This window comes from Cydia strobilella, chromosome 12 (genome assembly GCF_947568885.1).
Source record: "Cydia strobilella chromosome 12, ilCydStro3.1, whole genome shotgun sequence".
Lineage (NCBI taxonomy): Eukaryota > Metazoa > Arthropoda > Insecta > Lepidoptera > Tortricidae > Cydia > Cydia strobilella.
The window spans coordinates 6,405,559-6,418,673 of NC_086052.1; the positions used below are offsets into that span (position 1 = coordinate 6,405,559).

Consider the following 13,115-nt stretch of genomic DNA (forward strand, 5'->3'; position numbering starts at 1 on the left):
TTATTCCTTTTATCCGATATTATTTGTCTGAAAGTAGGTTAATAATATTGAACTTTGTCATATAGGCTTTATGTCTAATATAATTCCTATGGGTATACCTTTTACTTACAACAATATTTAGGAGTATCTAAAGGTGCCATCAATAATAACAAGGATACCATCTGGTGGAATGAAGAAGTGAGAGAAAAATTGGAAACTAAGAAAACACTCTTCAAACTATGGCAACAGACGAAAGACGATGTTGACCACCAGGCTTATAAAATTGCTAAGAAAATCGCAAAACAAGCCGTCGCACAGGCCAAGGCAACTGCCAGGGATGATTTCTATGCTAAACTTGAAACTGCTTCAAACAATAAAGAAATCTTTAAGTTAGCAAAACGCAAACACCAAAGTAGTAGGGATACTGCCACAAACAAGTTTATCAAAAATGAACAAGGAAAACTATTAACATCAAATGAAGACATCAGAGACCGCTGGAAAGAATACTACACAGAATTGCTAAATGAGGTATTCCCTAGTGAGGTACTACAAGATATCCCTGCTACAGAAGGCCCTATCCCATGTATAAGGCCTGAAGAGATAATTCTGGCAATCAAACAAATGGCAAATAACAAAGCCTCTGGCCCTGACGATATCCCTGCTGAATTCTGGAAGCGAATAAGAGATACCGGCGTACTGTTCCTGACGAAACTTTTCAACAAGTTCCTGGCTGATGGAATTCCCGATGAATGGCGAAAGAGCTTTCTCATCCCTTTCTACAAAAATAAAGGTGATATAAGACTCTGCGGCAACTACAGAGCTATAAAGCTAATCTCACATTCCTTTAAAATATGGGAAAGAGTCATCAACAAAAGGCTACTTGAAATTACTAGCGTCACTGAAAACCAATGCGGGTTCGTCGCCGGTAGATCCACCACTGATGCCATACATTCGGTCAGAACACTGATGGAAAAGTACAGAGACAACAAAACAGACTTGCACATGATATTCATCGACCTAGAAAAAGCTTTCGACCGGGTACCGAGAGAATTAATTTGGCACGCTCTAAGGGCCCAGAGGGTCCCAGAGCATTACATAATGACTGTCAAAGATATGTACCACCAAGTATCAACCAAAGTGCGAAGTCAGGCCGGAACAAGCGATGAATTCGATGTAAAAGTTGATGTGCACCAAGGTTCCGCACTCAGTCCTCTGCTATTTAATATTGTAATGAACCATCTCACCTCACATCTGCAACGAGCACCGCCATGGGACATCCTATATGCGGACGACGTCGTCATCATCAGTGAAGATGCGCACAACCTACAGCAAATTTTAGAAAAGTGGAGGGAAGCTCTGGAAACATCAGGTCTGCGAATAAGCAGAGAGAAGACCGAGTACATGCACTGCAACTTTAGTGGCGTCAACAGCAAACACACCATCTGTCTGCAGAACACCCAGCTAAAAGAAGTGGACAATTTCAAGTACCTAGGGTCAGTCATCAGTAAAGATGGGTCAATAGACACTGATGTCACCCATCGCATAAATACCGGGTGGTTGAAATGGAGAGAACTAACCGGCGTGCTATGCGACAGCCGAATGCCCGTGCGCATAAAGGGACGAGTATACAGAGCAGCCGTCCGACCGGCCATGATATACGGAGCCGAATGCTGGCCACTCAAAAAGCAGCATGAAAACCAATTACACTGCGCAGAGATGAAGATGCTCAGGTGGGCGGGTGGTGTAACTAGGCTGGATCATGTCAGAAACACACACATAAGAGGCACCTTCAAAGTGAGACCTATCCCAGATAAACTACAGGAGAGCCGTCTGCGGTGGTACGGACACGTTATGAGGCGACCATCCGACCACATGACCAGGAAAGTGCTAGATATTGAAACTAAACCCCGAGGACGAGGAAGACCCCGAATCACATGGATGTCCGTAGTAGATAAGAACCTCAAAGAAGCCCAAGTCAACAAGGAGACGACCCAGGACCGAGCTGCCTGGAGACGCATGATACGGAGGGCCGACCCCAAATAAAATGGGAAAGGGCCAGGCAAAGAAGAAGATGGGTATACCTTTTACTATTTAGTATATCTAGTAATTACTAGAATAAGCAATAAATATGTACAGCAATTGCTGTACATATTTACATAGCGATTCACCCCGGCTTCGTATAGGTTAACAAGTTAATTATACACCAAAACCTTTCTCAAGAATCACTCTATTGAAGACCGCATGAAATCCATTCAGTCCTTTATACGTTTATCGCGTACATACAGATACAGACATACAGACAGACAATCGCGGCGGGTGACTTTGTTTTATAAGGTGTAGTGATAGTCGGCTATGTTGGTGCAACGGTTTTCCCGAAATCCATTTTGGTTACCATCAAAAATAAGATATTTTTCCCAAAACTGATACAGCTGCTTCATATCGCTCGCTTTGTGTGTGATAAACGGAGTTAACTCAAAATTCGTATAAAATTTGTTTTTGTATTAAAACAGCCTATTACCAATAGCTGTACCAGATTTCTCTCTTAAACCGGCCTAAAACGTGAGTTAAAAAGAGATAGCACACTACGCTACGGTTTACTTTGATAGACAAGGTATATTTCGTTTCATGCTAAAGCAGCTGACTTCAGTTTTGTTGTGACTGAACACTATAGTTATATGGAGCTGTTTCTAATATGTTCGATGATGTTGGAATTAGTGATCTCAATGATATCTGGATTGATAATTACTAAATCCTTTTCGGTCTTTTTTTCTATATAGGTTTTATTGAAAGATCTGGAAATAGCCCCTCAGCGAAAGATAGGCTGATGAGCATATATTGTAAGCATTTTTTTTAGAGTCCCCGGCAAGCTCGGCCGAAATTCACCTTCCCATACAAACGTAGTTTCGTTCTCATTTTAAAACTACGCATTGGATTGTAATAAAACTTTGCACATACATTGACATGAGGTATATCTAGTCTGTCTGTAATTAGTTTATATAGCGGGATACCGCCGTTTAGCCAAAATATTTTTCGTCAAATTTCACTTCCCAACAAACTTATGGCATCAGTTTCATTTCATTTTAAGAAGTTTGATCCCTCTACACGAGCAAGAAGAAGAGTTTCATTTCCCAAATGAAATTTTAGCAAGTTTTTTACTTCGCAACCATTTCATTTCCCAACCCCATACTTGCGAAATGAAAATGACGTACTAGGTTGGGTTAGGTTAGGTTGGATTATGAAAATTTGCGAAATGAAATTTTGCCAAATGATAATTTGCGTAAAATAGTTTGGGAAGTAATACTTTGGGAAACGATTTTTGGCAATACGTTAGTAAACCTTATATAGCTCCAGTTAAATAGAGCAAAAACAAGTTTTGTATGAAAAACTTAAATTCGCCGATTTTTTTTAAATTTGTCATCTGAAGCTACATAAACTAATTACAGACATAGATATACCTTATCCTATTGTAAGTACAACGTTTCAGAGCAAACTAGCTACTCGTTTTAAAATGAGAGCGTAACTACGTATTGCGCCCCCTGACGAATGACAAAAGTTACCTGCTGCTGCCTTTTGCCCATTTTGGCGCCCCCCCCCCCCCTTGGATGGCGCCCGGGGCGCTTGCCCCCTCTGCCCCCCCCTAGTTACGCCACTGCTTGCCGGGGACCCTTAATATCAAACTAGGTAATAATCGTCGTCGATTCTAAAGCCACCTTTATTTTTTTAGGGATTTTGTGATGTTTTTTACTACTTGAACTAAAATTTATTAAAAGGTTTAAATTTGCTATATCATTGTGAAAACTAGCACCAATATTTCAGAACGAGTTTTTGCCTATACAAAAATATCAAGTATGTACAATAACTGCACTATCTGCAGCACACTGTCAGTCAATATTTGACTTTCATTTTTAGCAATAAAATAAAAATTACATTAATTGTACCAACTACCACCTGCACCACTTACGCAAGCTTCGGACCGTTTGCAAAAACTGTTATACGAGTAGGTATTGTTTTGTTTTTATCATATTCATTGATATTGATATTGATATTTTGTTTTTATCCGCAACGCTCCACTTAGCTGACAAGGTCGTATTAACAGGTTCAATGTTTGGTTATTTTAAGAATAAGAACCGCAAACAACCCCTTTAAAATAGTGCAAAATGAATTAAAAAAGATCCCAAGATATAATTCAGAAATCGTTACAGTTTTTCCCATTAGTATAACTTGAGGAAAAATCCTTTGGTTCAATGCCTAAGCACAAAAACTATTGCAGTAAATTATAGTAATTATAGTAAATTCTTTAGTGTACAAAAACATGCAATAAAAGTAATAATTATGAAATTACTTACTAGGTCTCACATTTTCTTCATTCACACCCATGTTTAATAACTTTAAGTGTAAATGAGATGTATCTACACGTGCGTCACTGACTGATGCGATACCGCATCTGCCAGATGCGATACGAACCGTCAATCCCGTCTATCTGTATCTTCTTCTCATTCGTACAGTCAGTCACTGATATACGGCCTTAGTCAATAATATTGTGCACCCCTTTTATCTCAATTTCGTCTTAACTTTAAATTAAGTTACCTTTTTTTTTTAAAGATTTAATATACATATATAATAGTCCTCCTCATCGTTTTCGATGACGGCGACCCTAAAGGGAACGTGTCCTATGCTCTCGCGTTTTGTACACATAATTAATGTATTTTTTTATTCTTAACAATATACAGTGAGGATCGAAATTGCATGGAAAAATTATGAATAATTTCTCCATGCAATTTCGAACCTCACTGTACATTGTGTCGAATCGAATATGAATTCATGCATATAATTATTACATACATTAAACACTTTAAATAGGGTCACATTAAAAATTGTAAATTCACAGCACAAAACAACAAAAAAAAACATTCTAATACTAAATTAATGACTTTTACGACATTAAGAATAATACAATAATAATAATAAATGATTAATAAACAATTGATAGGTATGTCATTCACAATGCATAAAAAAAACAACTAGAAGAACATAATTATTAAACTTAATAAAACGTTACTATTAAAATAAAAATTAAAATACCTATGTCATTTACAAATTCATTGATATACCTAATAAGATTATTTTTTCCACAAGAAAAGCCTTTAACTTGCGCTTGAACACCTAAAGCGAGGTTTAGACTAGCAAGAACTTGCATGTAAATTTCATTACATTGCGGTATCTGATAAACATTTTGAATGCAGTTTACGTTAGTAGTCGGCAATGTAACGTAAATTGCATGCAAGTTCTTGCTAGTCTAAACCTCGCTACAGTCAGATATCTGAGGACCTACCGCGAATCACGTTCGACGTGTTGCCTCCCTGTCACACTTACGTACGAATTTACAAGTGCGACAGAGATGCAACACGTCGAACGTGGTTTGCGGTGGTGGCTCTGTTTATACTATCGGTAGTTTATTAAAAAGATGAACTGCCTGGTAAGTAGCTTACTGAATGTTTTACAATTTTGAATTTAGGCAATGCTTGTGCAACCTAGCTGAAACGACGGAAAAACGGTAAAATAATGAAATTTAATCACGTTAGAACGTGTCCTGCGACCTGCGTTAGGGATGAAGAATAATATGATACGTGACCTTCCTTTATCAAGTCTGAGTCTGCCTGTCAGTTCTGTTAGGTAGTGAGAATTCCGTACGTAATATAATAGGTAACTATTACTTGTTAGTTATTCTGAGGGTTGGCCTAAAGCAAAGGGGGTGCAAAAAAAGACAGATTTTTTTTAGTAGGTACAATAACATGTCTGTTCTGGTTCGCGATCATCGCGGTCAACCTAACACACTCCTCGCTTCGCTCGTCGTCGCACCTATCTTGTCTCTGTTACTTAAATTTACTGTTCCATATGATTGATTTTAATTTGTCAAGTAGTGGTTTCAACTTGCGGGTCAAATATCTCGGCATTTTTTGATTTTAGAGAAAAGTTTTTCCTACGATAACACAATAAAAAATAGGTGTCATAATAACATCACTCCGATGAAAATAAGTGTCTGCACCCCCTTTGCTTTAGTCCAACCATTCTGAGCTTTCAAACTGTTTCCACCGTCGCTTGTTGACGTGATTCCCTTCCATAGTTTTTTGTGGTAGTAATCCTCTAGAATACCAGCAACTAGTTAAGTATCGTTGGTCACACGGTTGTCCTCTAGTGTACCGTACACTACACAACCTAGTATAGTACAGTACAGTACAGTACAGTACATTACAGTAGTGTAGGTTGTACCCCAAACAACCAATTGTGTCGTAAAGACCATGAAAATGGTTGTATAAAATTTAAGGGTTCAAGTCTCACCCAAGACAGTGAATTTTTCCACTTTTAATTTATTTTTAAGCTTAATAACACCGTTAGCAACAACATTTTCTGCTTGATACAAAATTATTTTTTGTATGAAAATTCTTAATTAAATAACCCATTGTATCTAATTGCTCTTGAGTATAATATTTGTATATTTAAAACACGTTATATTAAACAAGAACATTAAATGAAGTAACACGAATATGTTTTCAAGTGACGTTAATATTATAATTAGAAGCTACATATAGAGTGTGTAACAAATCAAATACGGGCAATAAATTAAACCAGATATAGAATTTATTCCTGTAATCATTAATTTAGAAGTTTTTTTAAAAGTTAGGTACTCTTAATTATGACTCCGTAATTAATTTATCAAAATTTACCGATCAGCAATGTACCTACGAGACGTAACATGACATGGCATTATGAGATACGAGCTTTTTATTGTAACTGCCAAAAAGCGTTGACAGTTACTTTAAAATGCTCGTATCTCGTAACTTCTGTGGTGCATTACATTGCGGGCCGTATTATTTTGTATGGTGAATATTTTCATTGAATTTCTAAGCAAAATTTATCTAAATAATATACTTCTATGAGTTCTATGCTGACCACCGTTTAAAAATTCGCCCGTATTTGATTTGACTGCGCGTTATACTGCGTTTCCAAGTAAATTCCATTAGCGAAAATGTTTATTCTTGTAAACACACAGCACTTGCAAACATACAGCGACAAAGAAGAGGTCACATATTGGAATTTACGATATCAATATACGATATAATATATTATAATACCAATACAATACAATATTCTTTATTTTCACCAAATAATGGAAATTGAAATTGAAATAGTTTATTTGGTGTCAAAATAAAACTTAAACTACAAATACGTATTATTCTAATACATTCCAGTGGAGTCTTAGTAATACGGTCCCGTTATTACCCTTTAAATTGAATACGAATAAAATAAGATTTACAGTAAGCACAAACAAACAAGACGTTACATAACCCACACATTACTTTGGGTAACGAACCCTAAAAAGGAGCTTAATCGAAACTAAAAAATTGGTAGACAAAAGGCGATTTTATCGCTAAAAATCGATTTCTAGGCAACCTTTGTGTGGTGGCGGTAACAAATAACATACAATGTGTATTTGGGCTACTTAATAAAAATACATTACATAAATCGTATGGATGTAATTGGAAGACGAGGTGAGTTGTATAGGCTATATATACAGACCTAGATGTAGTTTACTGTTTCAATTTTCTTTTTTTTTTCTTTCTGTGCATGTTTTCTATAAAAAAAATTTTTTTGTGAAATTTAAGTGTATTGTGTTTTTTTTGGTTTTGTCTCTTGTGCAATGTTTTTATATTTTTCTTTCGGGTATAAGCAATAAAACATTTTTTTTTTCTATATACTAATATTACAGTAAATTAGAGGTATTACAGTAACTGTACAAATACTGAACTATAAAATGATTTACTAGCTTTAATCTAAAATAGGCCCTTGACGCATTGTACCAAGGATGCTGGTGGCGGCATACCTAGCACCTAGCACCGCTTTGCTTAGTTTGGGGCTAGGTTGATCTGTGCAAGTCTGTAAGATGTCCCCTAATATTTATTTATTAATTTTATTTCCTCGTTGTATCGCAATGCTGATACGTTGTGCAAGGAAGCCGCCAGCTCTTCGGTCACCACTTACGTCAACCAGACGCTTCGCGATTTCTGCAAGAAACTTGTGCGCGCTGAATTAGTTATGTTGATTTTATTGCGTGTTGAACACATAACTATTATGACATTATAAAATCTATGAACCAGCACTTGTAAAGTACTGTTTTATCTATCAAGAGTAATCCAATGAAATATCAACCTTTTCCGTATCCTTGTACAGCGCGGTTAGTAACCCGATAGCCACGTTTGTTTTACCTTTTTCCTGTCACTTATTAAGCGAGGTTTAGACTAGCAAGAACTTGCATGCAATTTACGTTACACTGCCGACTACTAAGGTAAACTGCATTCAAAAGTTTGATCAGATACCGCAATGTAACGTAAATTGCATGCAAGTTCTTGCTAGTCTAAACTTCGCTGAACAGTGAGCACTAATTCAAGACCATACTCAGCCATAGCATTCACAACGCCTATCCTTTAATCACAATGACATATGTGACCTCCGCTGGCCCACATGGCTGTTTAAACCAGAGGTCATGTTATATCAATGAGTGATGGTCAGTATGGTTATGACCACTGACTACCTCGCCTCGAACAGATAGTACACGATATTTATTTTTCAATCAACCTTGTTTTCCCAAAGCGTCTTGGTTAAAAATAGTTTTAAGAGGACATACCAGCTGAGCTCCTTCTCAGATTTGAGAATTTTAGGTAGTTAAATATCTCCGTTGCGCTTACGGGGGCGGCTCCTAAAATTAGAGCGATAAGGACAACTGCAGCTTAAGCGAAAAATCTTGCGTAAAAATCTCAGAAAGAACCCTCCTCCAAAACTTAACCAATCGTAACAAAATTTTGGGAACGGAATGAAAAAGATATTATGTGTATCTGACCGTTTTGATTTTTGCGTTTATTGTTACCGATTTTGTATGCTAGGCGTCTGTTTACGGAGCTTTTGTTTCTGTTTTTAGCGCTTTTTAAAGTTCTTATAAAAACAAGAATATCAAAACAAGCAAAACGTACAGACACACTGGTACTGGTAATATTGAACTCATATAAAACAATTATTCATCTAGGGCCAAAATCTAGACAGGATAATGCCGATACGTTTGTATGGAAAAATTACCACTAATGTTTCCTCATAAGGGTCTCCGGCAAGCTCGGTTCTCCATACAAACGTAGTTCTGCTCTAATTATAAATCGACGACCTAGATTGGTCTGAAACTTTGGATGAGGTATATCTATGTCTAAAATTAGTTTATGTAGATTCAGATACCATAGTAAAAAAAAATACAGTGAATTTTAGTTTTTCATACAAAACTTGTTTTTGCTCTATTTCGTTTGTTGTATAAACTGGAGCTATATAAACTAATTTCAGACCTAGATATGCATCATGTCATTGTATGTGCAAAAGTTTCATTACAATCCAACATGTAGTTTTAAAATGAGAGCGGAACTACGTTTGTATGGGAAGGTGCAGTTCGGCCAAGCTTGCCCTGTGTCTTGATGAAAACTAAGTAGATCTGACTAAATATATAAATGTCAGTTGACTCTAGTTTTGACAAGGCAAGGTTATAAATAACTTATAATATAAGTAAATAGTCAACGTTATAGTAGTAACCCGCAAAGAAATGTGCCATGTCATTCCAATATAATTCTATGCACGGCAATTTCGCTCTGCGTTGCATTGCTATCGAGTTTCCAATAATGCTCGGACGAATATTAAATATTTGGTAGAACTTATATTGAAATAATGAATATTTATTTTACCGTTCTTTGGCGGACTTTGGAGTTTTTTAAATGTATTCTTTTTAATAGTATCAAACCAGTCACATACAAACATACAACCTATAAAATACGAGAGCTTTTCACCGACCTAATTAAAGGTAACAACAGGCAAAAAAACTTCAACTTGTTACATTTTTATTTGATACTTACTTAAAACAATTGACAATTATAATAAGACTAGTAATTAATTAAGAAATAAATTATGTCGTACATATTTATCTTATTTAATATTAAGACTCAGTGGATTTTATATAACTTTTTCAGTTTTTTCTGCGTCTGTAAAAAAAAAACATAATTTAATAAGTTTAACCTACAACACATGACTATTCACAACTATTAATTGGTAAAATATATTACGAGTAAAACGGGTCACTCACATTTTAATATCAAAAATTGCTCGGCATGTTTCGCTCCATAACGAGTTTCAAAATTGAAAAACTTAATAATTTTAGATTTGACATAACCTTTGTAATGTTATACTTACTAGGTTGTTGATTTTATTGGACAATCCGACAACAATTATTAAAACATAATTATATATACATTATATATTATATTATACAGTGTGTCAATCCAATACGGGCTCTAAATTAAACCAGATATAGATTTTATCCGTGTAGTCATTAATTAAGAAGTTTTTTTAAGTTACACTTACCTAATTATGACCCCGTAATTAATTTTTGAAAATTTACCGAACAGCAATGTACTGCAAACATTACGAGACATAACATGACATGACAATAGTGTCGCTTAACTTCAAACTCGGGTTCTATTCGACCCACTCAGCAAATATCTACCCTATTACCTTTTCTTAACACCAAAATCATAATCTGACAGATTTACCCGACTTTGAAGTTAAAGCGACTCATTACGGGATACGATCTTTTTTATAATAACTGCCAACAAGCGTGTTAAAAAGCTCGTATCTCGTAACTTGTGTATTACTGTACATTGCGAGCCGAATTATTTTGTACTAGCTTTTGCCCGCGACTTCGTCTGCGTGGACTTAGTAACCCCAGCTAGAGTAAGAATAGCGCCTGGAGAAAATCTTATAGCAATTATTCAATTTGAGCATATTATGCACACAAACCCCGCTTTTTACTTTCTTAAGGGATGATTTTCGTGATAAAAACTATCCTATGTCCTTCTCAGGGTAACCTATCTCTATGCCAAATTTCATCTAAATCGATTCAGCGGTTTAAGCGTGAAGAGGGAACACACAGACAGACAGACAGACAGACAGACTTTCGCATTTATAATATTAGTATGGATGATTAATATTTTCACTGTATTTCTAAGCAAAATGTATCTTAATATACTTTATAAACTCTAATAGAAGTCATATATTAAAGAAAAAGTGACGAAGCCCTCCAGTGGTGCAGGCCAGATTCGAACCGGCGTCTTTAGCTATCGCGACCCGGAACCCCTAGGCCACCTCGCCACGACGGTACCCGTCCCTATTTCTCGACTATATGCCATCTTAGTAAGACTAGGCGTCTTTGACCAAAGACCTTTGAAGCAGTGCCCGCTTGCACCTCCTATACGAATTCCTTACGGAATTACGATACAGCGAGAGGAACTGGTGATCCTATGAACTGGCCATCTATGAGCAACTTTGGGAACTAATCAAATTATTCGCGTTAGCCGCGATAGCTAAATACGCCGGTACGAATCCGGTCTTCACCACTGGAGGGCTTCGTCACTTTTTCTTTAATACATGACATCTATTACAGCTTATAATTTATGTATATAGTAATGTGACTACATAAAAACACAAATCAAATTATTTAATTAAATAATTTGATTTGTTCCCACAGTTGTTCTCAATATACTTCTAAAGGTAAGCATCGGCAAGAGGCTGCCGCGACCCGGCAGTCGCTGCTCTGCAGTCGCTGCCCGGCAGTCGCCGCACTGCTTTATAGGGATTTGTATGACACACCGTCCGACGCAGGCGGCTGTTAGGTCCTATGCTAACCACCGTTTAAACATTCGCCCGTATTGAATTTACACACTGTTTTTTTTACATGAATTATTTTAACAATTTGAAATGCAGAATTCGATTCCCATTCTGTCACCTATTCTAAGTACTTCAGAAAAGTAAAAATAAAAATGTCCTTACCAGTAGCATTTTCGATGCTTTTCTCTGTCTTCGGTTCGTTCCACGACTGCCGAATACTGGTTCCGAAAATGAGGAAGATGGTATTTCCGAAAATGTATATAAATGAGGACAGGTAGAACACCTTCCGCCATTCTGCCGCGTCACTCTGAAATAAAACATGGGTCAATGATCGAATGGAAGCGAAGCGTAATCTTGTTTGCTTTTTCCCGCCTTGCAACAGATTTGTGATTTGTGAGAATTGCAGCGGACAGTGTTTCTTCGGGTGTTGCCACACCAATCGATCGATAATCGATCGATTGCATGTATCGATGGTAGAGTGGAACATTCGACGGCGATCGATCAATTGGTCTAGGTCGAAACTATCGATCGACGTCAACTGTTGCATTCTACCATCGATCGATCATCAATCGATTGGTGTGGTATCACCCATTCCATTCTCAGGCCCCGAACCAGCAGTTTTCGTGTAGAGTCTGTACCTACCCTGTAGCGCGCCGTACGTGATTAATAGGATTAAATATCACGATATTTGAAATTTATTCTTAACATTTTACCAAAATTTTTAGTTGTTATAAATTATCATCATCATTCGCTTGCCCTTTTCCTATTCAAGGGGTACCTGTGTCGTTCATTTCATCATTCACCTGCTTTCATTTTATATCATCTCTAACGCAGTTCATCCACATTTTCCTTGGTTTTCCTTCCCTTCTTACATCACTGCGACATCGACATCAGAAAAGAACAGTTGCTTGACTTCAATTATTATTTTTGTCAAGATTGAGGATAATTATGTAGGTAGTTAAATTATTATATATTTTAAATTTAATAATAAATTGTAAGAGTTACCTCGTCTTTAATAATAGCTCCAGCGGCTAATGGCGCAATAATGGAGACAGTGTTCCCAAGGGCATTCGTGATGCCAAGCATAGTTCCCGCAAAATTGGGCGCCATGTCCAGATGGACTAACTGAAATATTAAAGACAAGTAAGTCAATTTTATTATTCAAACCTGTAAAATTGTTTTAGTCGGGCATCTCGCTCTGGCCGCCGTTGGGTGTAGTTACGGTAAGATGCACATCTACTTTGTAATTATTATTATTTGAAGCCTATCGTGTCCCACTGATGGGCAAAGTCCTCCCCCAATTTTTCCACTGTCTTTGTATTTCCTTTTATTTACATGGTCCAAGTTTGATAGACATTTTAAAATAAATCTTTTTGCTTTTACTGCGT

At 36.7% G+C, this 13,115-nt stretch overlaps 2 protein-coding genes across 3 annotated transcripts in view; both read right to left on the minus strand.

Moving 5' to 3' along the window:
* The window catches only part of LOC134745973 (putative inorganic phosphate cotransporter), a 30,247-nt gene extending 25,783 nt beyond the window's left edge, over positions 1-4,464 (minus strand). Inside the window, exon 1 of one of the 2 annotated variants that reach the window (XM_063680126.1) lies at positions 4,326-4,464. In XM_063680126.1, the coding sequence (XP_063536196.1) occupies positions 4,326-4,356 (31 nt within the window). In that variant the 5' untranslated portion in view covers positions 4,357-4,464. The remainder of the gene's footprint in view (positions 1-4,325) is intronic. The other variant, XM_063680127.1, reaches the window with a different exon arrangement.
* A 5,424-nt stretch (positions 4,465-9,888) lies between these two features.
* Positions 9,889-13,115, minus strand: part of LOC134745984 (putative inorganic phosphate cotransporter) — a 39,254-nt gene continuing 36,027 nt past the window's right edge. Inside the window, exons 9-11 of the mRNA XM_063680145.1 lie at positions 12,733-12,852; positions 11,890-12,034; positions 9,889-10,046 (exon numbers count right to left, since the gene is read on the minus strand). Coding sequence (XP_063536215.1) covers positions 10,018-10,046; positions 11,890-12,034; positions 12,733-12,852 — 294 coding nt within the window. The 3' untranslated portion in view covers positions 9,889-10,017. The remainder of the gene's footprint in view (positions 10,047-11,889; positions 12,035-12,732; positions 12,853-13,115) is intronic.